General features: G+C 44.8%; 1 protein-coding gene across 1 annotated transcript; it reads left to right on the top strand.

Annotated features, from left to right (window-relative positions):
* Positions 1-1,628: 1,628 nt before the first annotated feature.
* Positions 1,629-18,670, top strand: serpinh2 (serine (or cysteine) peptidase inhibitor, clade H, member 2). The gene is made up of 5 exons (XM_070993388.1): positions 1,629-1,794; positions 2,386-3,029; positions 7,640-7,732; positions 8,306-8,538; positions 17,356-18,670. The coding sequence occupies exons 2-5, from the start codon at positions 2,393-2,395 to the stop codon at positions 17,653-17,655; spliced, it is 1,263 nt and encodes a 420-aa protein (XP_070849489.1). The 5' UTR covers positions 1,629-1,794; positions 2,386-2,392; the 3' UTR covers positions 17,656-18,670.
* Positions 18,671-18,951: the final 281 nt, after the last annotated feature.

The raw sequence follows: 18,951 nt of genomic DNA, 5'->3' as shown, positions 1-18,951 counted from the left end.
GTTTGTTTCTTTTAAGCGTCCCTGTGATGTGACTTCACGTCCGCTGTCGGTGTGGGTTGACATATATGCTGTTCCTCTTTTCAGTGTGGATGTCCAATAATTTGATGATGTGTCTTATTTCCAGGGAAGTGTGATAACGAAGTGCCTGCGAGGGCAATGTGTGTGTTTCCAAAAGAGACAGAGAGTGAGAGTGGCAGCGAGCAGAGTGCTCAGTGTGTGTTTGTGCTTTCTGCTGTGAATGTGTTCCAGATATTGCTGCTGATGGTTATCTTTCGGAGAGAGCTCTATTGATTTGGCTGTGGTAAATAATTGGTTGGGTCTACAAGCTGTCATGTTCAGCCTGATTGCTGAGCATTGGTGGTCTTGAGCAGTTATCTTCCTCCATATCCCTCTCTGATCCTTCTCTAGCCTCCTTAGTCTATCTCTACATTTATTGATTAGGACCTTATATGACCATCCTCCATCCTTCAATTTAGGCAATAATCCCCCATCCTGAGGCCATGTGTTACAAGTTATCCGCCCTCCACTCCTTGTTCTTCTGGGAGAGAGGGCAGAACAATTTAGGAAGGCGAAAAACAGGCAAATGAGGAGAATACAGAATGGGGACATTTGGAAGGGTCAGACGCAATACAGGCTCGCATTGTCTGCCCTACTTTTCCTTGACAGTAGACTACATTAGTACAGCTACTGCAAAGTGAGGTGGAGTACGTGGGCGAGCGTGCGGAGGTGCCCTGCAAATTTCATTTCATTAACTGGCGCTAAAAATAAAGAATCCAAACACTTCCAGCATAAGTGTCACAGCCCATTCCCCGATCAGCATCCCAAAATGCAGGCTGAAAAGAAGGATTCCTCCGATGGATTTGCCTGGACTCAGTCTCATCTTCCTGCTGGCTCTGTGGTCTTTATCCTGTCCACCGGGAGGGCTGGATGTCAAGTTTGGGAGGCCCTGGCCCACATGCTGCAGCCTCTGGCAGGGTCACTGAGCTGAGGCGATGAGAAGACCATTAGCGACCCCGCTTGAATGGCTTTGGGAACTACAACCCCCAGTGAGCCAAGAACAAGAGGGCTGATTATCCGAGCAAACCCACAAAGCTCTCTTTTGAATGTATGGAGGAACGCCTCATTTACTGCAACTGGTGGATTTTTGGTTCGTTTTAAAACCTATACAGCAGCCCAACATTACATGCACATAATCCCTGCCAAACTCCGAGGGAACAGCTATAATATATCCCTGCTGGGACTTTGTGCCATTTAATTATGGTTTTGATGGTTTTGTAAAGCATAAATATATTATGCCTGCTTAAACCAGTTGGATACAGATACCACAACAGACTTTAAAGTGAGCTAACCGAAGAAAAGTATATTTTTTTCATACACGAAGCTGTATATTTAGCTGTCATATGTAGTATAACTGCGGTAAAACGGGGTTACAGAAGGTTTTGTCCACGGGCCGATATGAACACGGACTTTTGTGGTACTTTTTCACGATATGTTCATTTTAAATCATTTTTACCATCCTACGAACTACATCTCACTGTCGTTACAGAGGTATTTTGTGTGGTACATGTGCGTCTAATGTCGTTTTTCCCAGCTTTTCGCTGGCGTCCATTGCTTCCCTGGGACGCCTGGAAGTTTCTGGAGAAGCAGAGAGGCACCCGGGGTGAAGCTGAGGGGAGTCGGGAAACTTCCTCTGAGAGCTGCCACGTCTGAGCCCAGTCCCAGCCCCACTTCCTCCGGAGCACATAGCTAAAGGGACCGCAGCGGAGGACAGGGAGAAACTTGAATTAATTAACGGTAAATTTGAACAAATACGCCTTTCCTTCTTTTCGCCGGGGGGTCCTCGGATATCTTAACTGACTCGGCTGAACGAGGCGGCAGACGTTTTCCGTCACCGGCTCCACAAAACCAGAAATGAGTCGAGCTGTTTTGTAAGGCAAGAGAGAAAAACGCAGCTTTATTTTCTCCTTTTCATTCACTCGTTCGGTTCTATTCTAAAAATCTTTCTTTTGAAACTTCATCAAAGTTAATTGTCGTACTCTTTTTTTTTGCGCAGCGGGTGAGATAATAACCATGTTGTCAAGTGGGGAGGAATTTACCAAATCAAGTTTACTGCTGCGGCACTGTCGGAGCAGGGGCTGCTGTTTGCACTAATACGAGTTCTACAGCAAAGAGGGAACCCTAAGGCTGTGTTTATATTGCTTTATCTCAAATATGAACAGTGCAATAACAGCATGAACAGAATTACACTGTTAAAAATCAGTGTATCGAAGAGTTCTATTCCTTGTATTATAAATGAGAGGAATGCTTTCTCTTCATTCCTCTCATTGTGATACACACAAATAGTTTTTCTTCTTACAGACTGCCTTCCCTGTGTTTTTCCTCTAGGTCTGCCATGCTGCCCAGGCTTCCTGTCTGTATCCTCAGTTTTTTGCTGGTTCACCTGGTGCAGGGCAGCACCGCCAGTTCACCCAAGGACGGCCCTGCTGCCCCAGCCAGCCCTCCACCGCGCCCACCGTCTCCTCTTGGTGACCCCAGCTGGGCTCTGGGTCTGCGTCTGTACCAGGCCCTCCGCTCTGGCTCGAGCTCAGTGAACACGCTCTTCTCACCGCTGCTTGTGGCCTCCTCACTTGGAGCGCTGGGTGGAGGATCAGCGGGCACCACTGCCAGCCAGCTCCAAGACCTCCTAAAGACCTCATCCCCCGCCAAGGATGGAGCGCAGGCTGGGGAGCTTCTGTCCGGTGCGTTGAAGAGCTTCTCTGAAGCCAATGGGACCAGCTTTCACCTGCACACATCCTCAGCTCTGTTTTCCAAGCAGGCTCCTGCAGTCAACCAGGTGTTTGTGAAGGACAGCCAGACCAGGTTCAGACTGCAGCATCAGCCACTGGGGAAAGGGGACTCCAAGGCTGACCTGAAGCAGCTCCATGGCTGGGCTAAAGCAGCGCTTGGTGGCCTGGAGGGAGCTCCTTTAGCAGCTGAAATCCAGGCGAAAGCAGGAGCCCTGATAGTGGCCAATGCCATGCGCTTTAAAGGTAAGTAGAAATACACAAGCAGGCCTGTCCATACTCAGATCACCATGCTAACTTGAGTCTGTGGTGAAAAATCATGGAAAATGTGACATTGGTTGGGCATTGGGACATGATAGTGGTGAAATGGTATGCATACACGTGATCATTTGTCAGTACGTCCAAAAAAGTTCTGGCTGTGACCCTAAAGGAAGCAACTCTGTAGCCAACTGAATATTTTGTCGTGGTGAGTATCCAATGGCGGAACTGGCTGGCTGTAGACATGTAACATGGCAGTTCGGCTGGACTGATTAAATTATGCTGAAATAGACTGTTGTGCTTTGTAACTGTGGAGTCATTTGCAGTCATAGTAGAGTGGACATCGGGAGCGCTGGGATAAAACCCTGCTGGGTCGGTCGCTTGAGCAGCAGCCCATCGTACAAAAAGAGTTGTAGGCCCACTTTGATTATGCACCAGCCCACATACCACCTCATCCCTCAGCAGTCAGAGAATGTGTAATAAAAGTAAAAAAGTCCAGAACCATTCATTTTTCCACTCCCAGTGTTTACAATTATGCAACGAATTGAAGTTGTTTGCTGCATTGGATGAGAAGCCTTAGAATATTAATATGGCTTGCACATGTACCATTGTCAGTGTTCAGACAGCACTGAGAGCTTACACGCCAGTTTGCCCACTACATTGTGTGTGCCAGCATACCCACCCGTGTGCAGTGTGCATGACTGTGTGTGTTTCTGTGTGCGTGCATGCGGTGGACTCCAGCTGGTGGACACAGCAGATAAAGGATGATTCTGGGGTCTATCACTGAGAGCTTATTCATCTTCCATTGGGGGGTGATGTGTCATCTTAAATAATTGAGTAACAAGTGTCCAGACTCTCTCCCTCGGTGTCATGCCTAACATCTGTGCTTGGAGCGCTCCAAGTCTGCGGCAGCACAGCTTGGCTCAGATATGTTCTTTGTGACGGGCTGCAGTGGTGGAAACTAGTCAGTGTTTCAGTACGAACTCACTCAGTTAGAAGCTCCATCTGTGACTGAGTAGTTGCGTCCCAAAAACATATCCATGTAATCCATATCTGAAGTTCTTTGTTCATCATTGTGCCGGCTTAAGAAGTGATTAATGTAACTATTAATCAGCTATTAACGGGTGTCAGTATTTGTACAACAGGATTTGAGTTCATCACGAGTCAAAGAAACAGCTTATTTTCCATTTTCATGCAAACTTTTTGGGAATGTAATCTATCATCTCTCTCTCTCTCTCTCTCACGGAGCACAGCGAACATTTGTGTGCCTGCTGACGTAGAATCTCATCTTTGTTTGCAGTTTCCACAAAAGATGATGATGTGTTAAATATATCCTTCTGTTTCATTTGTTCTTTTTGTGGCGTTTCTCTCTGTTTTTGTACTTTTGTCATTGTTTATCACGTGTCTAATCTAGCCCGTCTCCTCCTCCTCCTCTTCTGCCCACATGTCTCCTGTTCACATCCTTATCTCCTTCTATCTGCCTCTTTTCCTTCAGTTTCCTCTGGCAGGTATTCTTTTTATTAGGTGCAAAAAAGGCAAAGCTGCTGAAGTGAAAACAGGTTGCCAATAGATAGACAGCCTTTTGAAAATAACATTCCCTGACAGACTATACATTGATAAGCAATTTAATTAATTTTCTTTGTTTGATGTTTTGACTTCATTACAAAATTACTTTTTCTGGGAACCGACCCTCGTTGGTTGGTTCATTAATTTTATGGAGGAAATATACAAATTAGATTATACCGCAGATTGCAGCCCACAAATTAGATTATGGAAAATTGGATTCCTTTAGTTTTGATTCATAATTTAAAAGTGGTCAATAGTTTGCTTCTTGCTCTTTGGAGCTGCCTCTCGTTTGTTGTAACTTTTTTTTTTTTTTGTCTCTGATTTCATGGTCCTAAGGCCATTCATAGTGTGTGATAATGTAATGGTTTCAGAGATGGTGCCAGAATTTGTTTTGGCGCTGAACAGGCATCAGGCATCCTCCTTGCCCGTTTTTGTTTGTTTCACTTCAGTTAATTATTTGAAGGGGGGAATTAAAAATGTTCGTCTTGGTCCCTCCTTCCCTGGGCTGTACACAGCATTCAAAGAAAGGGAAGGTCAGGGGCAATTAGTAGTAGAGCATGTTTGTAGTAGAGGGATGAGAAAGGCAAGAGGGCTGCAGAGAAAGAGCAGTGTAAGTGGAGATTTCTGGGTGGGAAGGGGACAAAGAGATGCAGGGTAAAAGAAATGGGAGAAAAGTAAAGAGCGAAAACTGAGAAAAGTAAAGAGAGGGTGGCCTGCTGAGAGAGCGAAAGAGATTGACAGACATAGTGGAGGGATGTAAAAGCCCTACCTTGGGAGTTCTAGTCCACACTAGTTAATTAATTCAGGCTTTGTTCCTGTTTTAGACAAACACTGGAGACGGAAGAAGAAAAATAAGATTGTGGGGGGAAAAAAAATAACAGTAGAGAGAAACTTTGACACAAGATAACGCAACAACATGGGGAACTAGAAGAGGAAAGAAAAGGCAAGCGCGAACAACAAGTCCCCACATATTTAACCTCTAATAATAGCTTCTGAAATACCACAACTACTTGTAATCAAAAGTTGATGAGGGAGGAGAGGGAGCCGGGCGGTCTCATTGATTCTCCTCTGGTTTGTGCCTGAAGTTTATAGTATGAATTGTTAAGTCTGTGAGCGATTGGATTTCTTAGCTGTGCAATTGTCTCATTGTTTATTGTTGATGGATATTAATGGATTCAGGTTTCAAGCGATCTCTCCTCTGCACTGTTGTCCTATAAAAGAAGATAATGCCGTGCGGGCCCGAAGCAGGCACGCTCATCCAGACATAAGGCCGCACAGCCACACACAGAGACTGCTGAGGTCGTTGAAACTCTACTCGATACAACGCTTTACATTCACACACATGTATGTACACAGAGTGGAGCAATTATCCATCATTGGAACATCATTTCAGCAACACGACTGCCGCTTCAGATAACCTTCAGCCAGTTGTTTCTGAATCCCCGTGCGATCAGCTTTCACCGTTTGATGTTTCAGGAAGCGGAGCGAATGTCTGTGTTTTGCGCTAGCATGCCTGGGAGGGACATTCACATGTTGTTTTGCTGTGATTTGTGATTGGCTGGGGTCCAATAGATGCTGGGTGGTTTTTGGGAGAGCCACCCCCGGTGCTGAAACAATTAGTCGATAATTGATCAACAGAGCGTGAGTCAACATCAACTTTGATAATCAGTTAAACAATTTAAAGTGGTATCAATCGTACACATCAAGTTCACTCTTCATAAGGAGAACCAGTCAGCTCGTGTATAATGAGATTGATATTTGTGGTTTGTCTGACAATGATTTAGCCTCTTGGGGCAACAGCCAATGATATGGACAATGGATATCCAGTTGTTTATTAAGTTAAGTTAAGTTACCAGTTGTTTGTTAATATTAGTACTTTTAAATGTTCACATTCATGTTAAGAAGCTATACTAAGATGGTAGGCGTGGTAAATATTATACCTGCTCATATGTGTTAGCGTTGTCATTCTGAGCATGTCAGCATACTGATGTTAGCATTTAGCTCAACACACCGATGTTCCTATGAACAGACTTAAAGTGGCTGTAGACTCTTGTAGAGTCTTTGTTTCTGTCTCCTGCACAAGTGTCCCAACTTGACAGAGGTGAAATACTTTTACTGCTAACCTTTTAGAATAATTTGTCAAGCAAAAATGCCAAACATTCAATTGAGAATATTTGGCATTTGAGATTTGCAGCATTACTCTGTCCTATATAATTCTAAAATGAGTATATAAGATGTCACCTTGGCCCCTGAGAACTTGCAATGGATATTGTTCACTATTTTCTGACATTTTGAAGACTGGTTGATTATTGATATAGAGAAAGGAATGTTCTGCAGCCTTTGTCCAATGCAAGTATTTAATGATAAAGCCAAGCAATTGGTCTCCAGACTTTCATCAGAGCAGATGATCCATTTGATTTTTTTTGGCCTTCCTGCACCTTTAGTATTGTGTCATGAGTGCAGTGATCTTTTCAGGTGATTAATTGATAATGAAAATCATCATTTGTTGCTGCCCCAGCCGGCCCCAGGTGACATTCACAAAGAGTGACATAAGTACAAGCCATAATCTGTCGACCTCCTCGCTCCATCCTGTGTCCCCTGCACGACTGAATTGGCCAGCGGCTTTGGAAAGTGTTGTGAGGTTATTACAACAGTAATTCCACTACTCTCATCCCCTCCTAAATTGACAGCTGTCAGGGGGTTAGCAGGGCCAAGTGGGATGTGGTGAACACTGAATGGGACAGTGTGGCCTTAAGGACCTCATAACTGCCTCAGTATAACACTCTCAACTCAGCAGCTTTGAAAGGAGTAGACATTTTTTAATGGGCAGTAGATATTGATGATGCATGAGTCGTGTCAGCCGGTGTCACTGTGTATCAGGCCTATATGTATTTATGAACGTGGCATTGTTTAACCTATTCTCCACCTTTTCACCTCTTTCAATTATTCAGTATTTTCTCACAGTGTGTCCACATCAGTCATTTGTTATTCAAAATGGCTCTGTCCTCGTGTTTGTTTGGCTGCTTGTTCAGGGCTGTGGGAGAGAGAGTTCAGCGAGCAGAGCACAGATCATCGTACCTTCCTGGGGAAGAAATACACCAAAGTGATGATGATGCACAGAGCAGGTAAAAAGCACAGTCTGTCGCAGCTGTACTCCTGCCAGCAAATAAATGCAGAGAAAAGCAATTTGAGTTCTAAAATGGCTTGAACATCTGTAAGGTCCAATCTGTTTCCCTCCTATTTATCACTGCGTACCTTATGATTTATTTAACTTCCTTTTTCATATTTTATGTATCGTCTTAAAACAACAACAAGGCAGAGTGAGTTTTCGCTATGACAGCAGTAAAAGATGTTGGATACATTGTATTCTTTTTAATGTTATAAATGTCATTTCCAATTCGTGAAAATGATTATTTCAGGGATCCATTTTCATCCAGTCTCAGGTTGTGTTCGCAGTATGTTCGAATGGATTTAATACAACTCTCTACTTTTTTCCGCTGTTGTGGAGTCAGTTGCACAACTGACAACTGACACAACTGAAAAGCCAAGTCTGAACCCGTGTCCAAGAGAAGTGCTCCTGCTCTGACCTACTGCTGAAAAGCAAAAGTGTTACATAATGCCAAAAGCTTCTCCTTCTCTCCTTGACTCTCTGATCATCCCTCATCTCTGTGCATGCGTCTGCCTGTTCCTTCCTCCAGGTTTGTACCGTCACCTTGAAGACGTGGAAAACATGGTGCAGGTTGTGGAGCTGCCTCTGTGGGCAGGCAAGGCCAGCATGTTGCTGCTGCTGCCTTTCCATGTCGAAAGTCTAATGAGATTGGACAAACTTCTGACCCTTGAGCTGCTGTCCAAGTGGCTAGATAAGACCAGCATAACCAGTTTGTCCATCTCACTGCCCAAGGCGAACATCACTAGCACGCTCGGTCTGCAGGTTAGTGCAACAAACTTCTAGTTTTATTCAAGGTGAAATGTTTGAAGAATATGCGCTCATTTGTTCTAAATAGTGAACACTCAAAACTGTAGTGGTGATGTTAAAGTTAGAGAAGTTAGGACTTTAGTTACTATAGTGGAATAGGCCTTTTTATGACAGACTGCAAGATGAAGATTATTAATTATGATTGAATAAACTTGACCTCAGCCTCAACCACATCTAAATAAATCACATTGTAATGTTTTTCTTTCCATGAACTGTTGAGTCCCGTATGTAGTTCAGGGTAATATATCATGCCTGTGTTATGTGGCAGGCAGAGTGATATCTCTGAGGCTGACTGCTCTGAAATGTTGGGATAAAAGCCTTGGCTGATGTTTTATTCCTCAGCTGATAGGCTGAGAAATTCTTCGAGTGCAACCACAGGGGCTTCACCAGTTTTCTTTATGTCACTGACTTTACAATGTAGCCCTTCTGTGACACCCTGTTCCATTTTGGATCATGTCTTTATGCGAGGTACATCCTCTCGCTTTGTGGTCGCATCTTTTTTTCCTCTCCCTCGTGGTGCACATAGAGCCGCAGCTCCTGAATATTCCTCAAAGAACTTGGCTGACTCTGGCAAATACTTGGAGTTCATGTGAACAACCAGGTGCTCCGTCCCCACCATCCCCTCCACCCTGCCCATCTTGAATTGGCCTAATTCCCAGAGTCACCTCACCTACCCTGACCAGGGGATTTTATGGTGTTTTCTTTTAAGGGGGATCTACAGGTGTTTCTGTGGGAGTGATTAGCTTTAGTCTGTTTTTTTGTACTTGACCCTGTGGGCTTAGGTGATGTGCTTGTGCGGTACATTAAATGTGCACTGGAGAAGTGGCTGCTCAGCTTTTTAATGCCATAGTGGAATTTGACGGAGTGGATGCCGCATGCAGCCTCAATTGTAGTTTTGTCTTTTAGTCTCTATCTTTTATTCATTTCCTGTGTCCCTATACTGCATCATTTTTCACTTCACCTTGTGCGGTTTCTCATATCTCCAATAAATCCAGTCATTGTCATTGTTTCTTGTTTCCTTGTTCTCTTCTTTGCTTTTTCCATGTTTCTTCTCCTTTGTTCCCTGCTTCTATCTTGGCCACCTTCTCTTTCTGACTTGCATTCTGCTTATCTTGGTTCTCTTTCTCTTCCCCTTTGAGAGTAATTCTTTCTCTATTCATATGTCAGTCCACTTCCTCCTCACTTGGCTTTGTTGCCTCCTCTCTTTCTGCTGCTCTGCCTCCATGTTGTGCATTTGTTCCTTCATGCATTCTTCACCTGTAACCTCTGTTTCTTGCCTACTTTTCTGTCTTCCTCTGCCTCTTTTAGTGCTATTAGTAACTCGAGCAGTGGCCTGTCTTGCCCCTTCCAGTTCAGTGCGGTCTCAGGTGGGTTCGAATGTTACTACTTTCCACACTTCTGCTCTCTCCCTTGAGGTGATGGGCACCCAGCTGTACACACGGTGTTGGGCTGTAACAGCCTTCAGCAAGGAATCAGACCCTGGCTGCTAGGAGGCTAAGAGGGGCCTGAGGATGACCATGGCCTATAGCTCCTCTGTGGGCTTCAGAAGCCTCCCACAGACCTCCTTTTGCAGGAGCACAAAGGTCATGCCACAGTCCAGCTGGTAATCTGCCTGTATCTCTGCTCCTTTTAACCCCAGAGCCAGCAGGTAGCTGGTCTGAGTCAGAAGAGTGGAAGCCAGGAGGAGCACCAGGCAGACAGGCAGCAGCTTAGTGGCTTCTGATGCTAATGTGAGTGCATGGGGGTTGTTCAGGTTCAAACGGGCCAAACCGGAGGCTTTGTCGGCCTGCTGTCTGGAAGGTTAGAGACTTGTCGAACCTGTGGAAGAGCACGTATTTGACCAGGCCGCAGGGTCCATAGCGGGGGCAAGGGCACAGACAAGTTGCTAGAACCACACGGGCCTCCACACCTTTGAGACTGTCCTGCTGATATGGGACATGGCGAGAAAAGAAAGTTTCCTTTTCAAGCTTATTGTACTGCTATTACTTGCAGTCATATTTCTACAGGTTAACTTTTTCATTTGCAGTTGCCAAATAATGTACTCACTGGGGGATGTCTCAGACAATTTTTTTTTAATCTGACTCATTGAATAACAGGTGCAGCCTACTAAATTTGGAACCTAAATGAAGCTACATGATCCAAATGCTGATGGCCCTGGTTTAAAACTATTAAGTTAATTAACAGATAAAACTCTGTTGGTTGTGTTGGGACGACAGAAACATTTGTCCACTTGCGATTGTACAGTGATGTTACAGAGTGGAGGTGGATGTTTTGTACCCTAACAGAACTGAGAACAAGCTAACAAATGTGTATCTCCTGTAACTGATTTGTTAGCTTGTTGCAAAATGCTCACACTGTCGAGCCTGGCTGAGGTGAGCAAAACACTGGAAAGAAAGGATTGGTATTTAAGAAGGTGCCAATCCATTAAGCTCCAAGAAGTGTTTGAATGGCAACGACACAGCTCGGAACATCTGTAGTGCTCACCATTACTCACTAGAAAAAGACCTTAAATGCACATAGATTGAATGCAAAGCGATTTTTCACTTTGTATTTTCTTGTCTGGTAGCTGGATTATTTTGTAGAGTGGGTTGAGTCGGTGTACTGACTTTACAGACAGCATACTGACTATTTAGCTAGCTACCTGCAACTGGCTAGCGAAGAACCTCTATATGAAGGGTGTCTGCGTGCATGTTAATGAGACAGCTCAGACTGATCTCAGAACTCCCCAGAAACTTCAACTTTTTCTGTTATTTTCCTTCAGTTTCTTTCCTTTTTTCATTTAGTCTCCGTACAAACAACCTTGGGATGAGTGCAAATTATATTAAGTTGAAACATTTTCAAATTCCACGGATGTGTCTTCAACTCAATTCCCACCACTCAAATCTGTTTGCATCCTCTTGCAACTTTCCATTGACTTTGGATGCAGTCACTTAGCTTCTAAATTTGCATCACGTTCAGCCTGAATTTACCCTTTGATTCAGAGAGAAATACAGTAGTGGGTTGTATAACAGTTGTGGATGATTGACGGAGAGAAAGGGAGAGAAAGAAAGAGAGGTTAGTTGAACCTGACAGATACAGAGGGCATGCCAGTTTAAACCCATTTCCTCAGGGCAGGGTACACTGACTGGAACCTATCACCATGTCCTCCTTACATGTACGTTGTAACCTCATCATGGACTGATGAAATCCACTTTGCCCTCTTTCTAGTTTAACAAACAACTCTGAAGAGTCATGCTGCCATGTTATTCTGCTAGCCATGCCCTGAAGAACAAGCTTTTGACATTAACATTGTCAGGACACTCTGGGGAGGAGGCTGTAATCTCGAGCTAAAGCTTGAAACGGCTCCTATTGACATGGCAATGACTTTGCCAGGGAAAAGAACAGAAAGCATACTGTTGGTCAAATTTTCATTAAGAACTAGATGTAACTGTACTGTGCTCTCATTGTGCAACCTAATTGTGGACAAGCACTTGAATGTTTTGACCTCTGTTCTCTGACTCGTCTCCCTCCGTTTGCTCTCTCAAGAAAAAGACGTGCATTTGAGGAATCATTATGAAAAGGCTAAATCTCAAAGCAAACCCTCAACCCTCTCTGATCTCATTTCATCTGCCATGTTCAACCCTTGGCCAGTGACGGCCTGCCATGTCTTCCCTGACGATCATTTTTCCAATTGGGTCGGACAAATAATTGCTCATCACCGCGTGTTAATACTGTTTACCACTCTGTCTGTCAGTGTCTGGGACAGCCGTGGACTGCTGAGATTAGGGGGCAGCATCTGGACAAGCAGATCGTAATAGCGTGTGTGCGTGTGCGTGGATTTTCCACATCTAAACGTGCCCATTCCTTTCTTTCCCTCCATCCTCTCTGCCATATCAGTCCCAGGGATCTAATTCCTTTTTGTAGGTCTCACATGTGACTGTAATACGCCATCACTCAGCATCACATTGGCTCCGCTGACCTAAATAGGAGTGACATTCGGCAGGCAAGTGAGCAGGAGAGGTGGAGGAGGACGATAGGGGGGTCAATGATTGCTTGGGGACAAGGTGGAAAGTGTCACAGAGAACTATAAATAGCTGCAGAATTCTGCCTTTTTCTTTCTGTACATCTGCCTATTTGTGGTGTTCTCCTCTGGTGAAGGGCAGACTGTGTTGGAGTCTGTAGCCAGAGACGGAGAACCCTCTTAACAAGCCTGGCCCAGAGGTCACTGAATAAACCACCCTCATCGCTCTCTCCCTCTGTCTCTGATCCAGTCCTGACCGGGCCACACACACATACACACTAATGGTCGAGCCTGAGCTCCGTTCTGGCTATATCTCTAGTCGGTGACTAAGACATATGAGTTTGCACCGGAGAGCTCACTCAATCACGGCTAATGAGGTCAAAAGGCCATCAAATATTTACGAGAGCACACTCCACAGTATACAGTATCGAGGGACAGCTGTTTTAATACAGCCACCACAGCCGCGCATCATATGAATTAATCAGATGTGTTTCATGGCCATTAGTTGAATATCTCACTAAAAGCTAAGGCTTCTTTTTCCTTTTTCCATTTGTGGTGAAATTGCCCTGTGGAATAAAAAGCGGTTCATGTGTATACGTGAGCGAGTGAATGAGACACAGAGAGCATATTGACCGCGCAAAAGAGGTAAAAGCCCATGTAAATAAGATACCAATAGCGGTTTTTCTGATGAGACTCAACAAAGAGCTGGAGAGGCTTTGAAGCCTCAAGAGAGCTGATGGAGAAAGGTTTTTTTTTTTTTTTTTTTTTTTTTAAAGCTTGCATCAAATGTGTCCATGAAATGGAGCTGTGGTGATGCCACATACTGCATACTTGAAACCACCCACGCAGGATGTTAAGGCCAGTATTGAATTAAGCAGAACATGTCTGGAGTTGTTAAAGGTGGCAACAGCTTAAAAGAATCATTTGGCAGGTTTGATGAGTAAGCCAGAGAGAATAGGAGGTGTAAACTGTGCACGAGCGTTGGAAGTAAGGATAGTTGTGCTCCTGGTTTGGACCAGATGTGACCTAGTTTGTTTCAGTCGGGGTTAGTTGGTGTTGATGGTGCAGAAATAAGATCATTCCATGTGAGGTGTTTAAGAATCATTTGCATTGTGATAAATAACAGCTTCAGTGTTGAGACAAGGAGAGAGAGGGAGGACCCATCTGCAACAAATGTCCCCATCATGGATGGTGCTTGTGCTGTGAACATTTGTCTGCCGGGGCATTAAGATAATTGGTATTATTTGAGATCATCAAAATCAGATAGTGAGAGGAAAAACAAGACAAAGCTCAGCAGAACCATCTCCTCTTTCCATTGTCGCAACAGTCACCAACTCTGGTTTGGTTGTCTGAGCAGAATGTGAAAATAGTCAAGCTCCAGACTCCTCTCGTCCCTTTCACGCTTCACGCCTCTTTTGTCCCCACCTCCTGTGTCTTCATTGTCCCCAGAGTCAGAGTCCTGGTCAGAGCAGCTGATCACCTCTGCACCATTTTCCCTGTCATCAAACTGGCCTCCATCCCGATCCAGCCATGTCCACCAACAGTGTCAACACCAACAGTCCCCTGGTGTTTCAAGCTCTCAGTCAGGGTAGACTCCAGTCAGCTAAAGGGGCTACTAGCTGCATGACTAACTTAGCCAAATAGCTTACGGCAGCTTGTCACTTCAGCCAAAGATAGCTACACCCTTTAAAAGTTGTGTATAAACAGTTTGTGTTGGTATGTGAGACAAACTTCATTTTCTCAGTCTCCTTTTGTCTCCCAAATGCCTTTGGTGTCTTCCTCATGGTGCATTATAGGTATTTTTTTGACATTTCTTAGACTAGAGATTAGTCCCATGTTTAATAATTAATGAAAATAATTGTTTTGCAGTATACCACAAGAATTATTTCATCCAGTTCGTCATGTTTTTGGTCCAGACCTGCTAAAGTTCACTCTCACTCTTGATCACGCTCACTTTCACAAAGCTCGCACTCTCTGAAAACTTAAGTCCTTGTTGCCATTGTCTCTTCAACTGTCTCCACCAAATCTAGGATTTTTCCTCTGTCTCTTTGCCTTTTCTTCGCAAATTGCAGCAATAATTAGCATGGAAGGCTGTTTTTGATTGATGTTCATTTCTGTTTCGCACAGAACACAAACATTGACGTTCTTGCAGGATAGATGGGAAAAGGATATATTTAATTGTACCTTTGGGGAAATTCGTCTCGGCTCTGCTGCATTTCCAAAAGCAATAAATGCAATATGCAATCCACAGACATAAAACATCCCATAAGACATTAAAAAACAATTGTAAGAAATAGTTGCACAGTACTCACACAACCGTGCGAGATTGTTCATCGGATTTCAGAGGTTACCAAGTGAAAGGACTCAAATCTGTTGTCCTCTTTACTCAGCTGTTCTGCGTTTAGTCCTGGTTGACTGGCTTGAATGTTGGTGGAGATAATTGTTATGTGTGGTGTGTAGCCTTTACTAGGTTTTGATAATCTTTAAGTCTTTTGCCAGTTCAAGTCTGGCATAAAAAGAGCATTTGATCTCTGCTTTTCTTCTCATCTTACTCTCTTCCCCATAGTCATTATTAAGGCTGCTTTGTCTCTTAACATCAGCCATGGCGATCCCTCACAGATGGAGCTGCAACATGTCCTGGCTGCCACAACCTATCCACTTAAACCCCCCACAGGTACACCCAAGAAGCTACTTAGTGGGCTCACCCATCAAGCTGAAATAATGTGATGCGGAGTGTTGCACGCCTGAGGGTTGATGCCATGCTACCTCAGGCCTGGTTAGACTGCGCTGCTGTAGGCCAAGTGAGCCCTACGCACACGCACAGAGGAAGCCAACAGCTGACAATGCCTGTGGCTCTCGCTCGCAGACAAATAGCTCGTTGATGCTGTGTGCAGGGCATCAGCAGTCCGCCCAGTGCTGTTCCATCTAAGATTCATGTGGTGCTTCAGAGAGAAAGGGCAGCCAAAGAGCACCTCCCAGAGGTTTTTCTCGCCATATAATGCAGTGCCACACCTCTGCAGTGCGCATGGCCTCCATAGGCTCCTCTGACATCCCTGGCCTGTTTCCCAGCGTGCAGCTGCAGGGTCCCTTAATTTTTAAACACTTCGAAAAAATTAACCAAGTGCTTCTTGCCTTGACAAGCAGAGCAAGAGAGTGGGAGTGAAGGCCATGTGGGGTTGGTTGGAACAATTTAGATGCTTCATAGTTGGACCTGCTCTACTGTAGGCCAAGCGAGCTGAGCCCTCAAGCGATACTGGTGAAGAGAATGAGCAAGGATGGACGTGAGGGACACAGAGAGACACAGAAACCAGCTGCTTTTCCTCACAAACACACACATTTGTCTTCAACAATTTGAGGAATCCGCCAGCTTAAGCCTGTTTCTATTTCCCTGTTAGATAAGGAGTGGAGAACCTTGAAATCATTTGCCGATGGAGATCGAGAAGTTGAAGGAGCAATGTATACCGGGACGAGCCGGCCTGTCAAGGGGATGAGAAGGATGAGGCGGTGAGGAAAAAGACTGCGTTAGGAGCAGAGAGAGAGAGACGGAGTGGGATAAAATAGAGGCACGCGGGGCCGATGAGAGATGGGGATGCCAGGCGAGTGGCAGAGCAGCAGAGGAAGACAGTGATGTAGTGGTAGCGGGTGGAGGAAGAGAGGAGGAATAATGGATGAGGACAATATAAGTGCATTAGAGCAGGAGGTGGTGTGTGTCTGTGTCTGTGTTGATGGGGAGCTTTGCATGGAAACACTAGAGAGGGACTGACAGATGCCTACACCTGTATATACATGTATCTACAGCATTTCATGTTTAGGTATAAGCTGACCTGATCCACTTTAACTTCCTGTTGCATGCACATCTCCACTTCTAAGTAGAAAAGCAGACGTTCTACATGGATTATTACAGTTGTCTGTTAGCATGTGGTTTTAAGAGCCGAGTAGAGCCATAACAATGCGGTTTTGAAAAGAAAGCAAACCGAGGCAGCACCCAAAGAACATTTCCAGACAACTTATCCAAATAATGTTCCCGTCTGCCCGTAAATGTTATTTCCAAAAAAAGAGTTCAATCAGCTGAAGTTTAAACAATGGTAGAAAACAAGAGATTCAAACACTCGTCCTCCTCTGCAACTTTTCTTCCAGCCGTGGCCTTCCGCACGTTCCACACACAAGTCCACACAGGCGCACACTCACACCCACATGCTCTCCTCTGGCCCCTGGAGAAGCCTGTCACTGTGAGTGGCCCTCTGCCATGGGAGGATAAACTACCTGTCATGACGACGACTTTCTGTGGAATTCATATCAGAGGCAAAACAAAGGAGGTGCTGAGGTCACGGGGCATCACTCTTAAATTATTCATCTTCTGCTTCCTCCTTCCGTCTCCTCTCTGCCTGTCGCCCACTTTGTTCTGCCAGCGCACAACAAGGGCAACTGTCAGCCTGCTTCCCATCTTGAATTTTTGGTATAGAAAGTAAATAAACACGGTCCAAAACTCCTTTAGAAAAGTTACTGATTGACCGATTTGGAGGGTATGTTTATGTTTGCGTTAATCGTGTGGTGAGGTCTGGGGAGGGCAGCGCGTGTCTCCCACTTCTGAAGGTCACAGCATCATGAAATTTTAAAATGCGCTTTCCCTCCCACTCATTGTTTGGTCCTCTTGCGTGCATAATTGATCAGTGTCCAGGCAGCTGCTTGGTTGCATACACTTGCTAGACGTCTGAGAGAAATGAATTCAAGAAAGTCCATAAATTCCATCACTCTGTGTTTTCCCATTTCAGAAAGAGCTGACTGCTCTGGGCTTGACCGACGCCTGGGATCAGAAGGTGGCTGATTTCTCAGGGGTGTCGGACAAGAGCAAGGGGAAAGTCTACCTGGGTGAAGTCCTCCACTGGGCGTCCCTGGAGCTGGCTTCTCAAGCTGGAACAGGAGACCTGGAGGAGGAGAACATAGAAAAGCCCAAGCTGTTCTACGCCGATCACCCCTTCATCATCTTGGTTAGAGACAACGCGACTGGAGCCCTGCTGCTGATGGGAGCGCTGGATCACGCAGAGGGAGAGGCCCTCCATGATGAACTGTAGCGCCCTCCAACATATATCCTTTATTCCTGTCTTTTTTGCCTCTGTCTCTTACACTCTCCCTCTCAAAGACTACACACTGGTTTCTAAGTTGAGACATTGTCATTCACCGTGGCACACTATCACATCAGACTACAGCTGGCTGTCATACATTGACACTGCATAGTCTGGCACTGACTGACACTGACACCACCATAGCCGACACTCACACAGTCACACACATACCGACACCTACATGGCATACATAAATGAAGACGCTGTACAAGACATTGCTAAAGTTGACGGATGCAAAAAAAAAAAACAGTAACTTGGAGAGACTTCCAGCGTTTTCTCTCTCCCACTCATATGCGCCCACGCATGTACAGACACGCACATTCAAGGACCCAGTGATCAAGTCAACGCAAAACAAAATGACAAAAGCGAGTGCACTAACAAACACTAACTTGCTGACAAGCAGAAGTATTTACACTGATACAACAGTTAAAGCAGCAAGAAGTTCTATCGAAGAGATGCTCGCAGTGACACTCGAGCCCTCCCTGTCAGGCCAGGTGAATGTATGTGTGTGTCTGTGTGTGCGCGGTGAACGGCAGATCAAGGGGGCCCATGAGGCCTCTCCCGGAGCTGGCAGGTACCTATGGCGGGGTCCCCTGGGCTACATCTGAGGAAGACTGATGGATCAGCCAAGTGCTTATTGATGAGCCAGCTTAATGCTAATGGCTGTAATGAGTCACAACGCTTGTCAACAACACGGAGAGGACGGGGAAACCTTTTAATCTCTTAATACCATCGGGGATCAATGACACTCTTATGCCGCTGGAAACAAACATGAATGACATCGCTCGACTTAAATGGAACAACTTAATATTTAGGATCATTACAGCTGTTATTGATTTTGATTTGTGTATTTGTTTTTTTTAAGTGGATGGTTGTGATGTGTGAATGAACGACAGAAGCTACTGCTGAACTGTATGTTTGATGTTTGTGAAGGTGCATTTTTTTAAATAAATGTCTGGTTTTTAAATCTTTTTTTTTTCCACTTGAGCGACAGTATTGTGTTTGTCAATGTATTCAGCTGATCTGATACAAACAGATCAATCACTGAAACACGTCCCATCAATATTTGTGGACAGTTGCCACAGTTTGATCTTTCTTGACAGCACTGATGCGAGCTAAGACAGGAGGCTGTTTATTTGTTTATTTATTTTACTTCTGCCATCAACCATATTGGTTGACATTGAGCCTCAAGGGTGTATGGAAGCAGCATTTAAGCCCTGAACTAGCATCAGCCATTGAATTTTG

This window comes from Chaetodon trifascialis, chromosome 23 (assembly GCF_039877785.1).
Source record: "Chaetodon trifascialis isolate fChaTrf1 chromosome 23, fChaTrf1.hap1, whole genome shotgun sequence".
NCBI classification, from domain to species: Eukaryota; Metazoa; Chordata; class Actinopteri; order Chaetodontiformes; family Chaetodontidae; genus Chaetodon; species Chaetodon trifascialis.
This window is presented reverse-complemented; position numbering and strand designations above follow the sequence as displayed.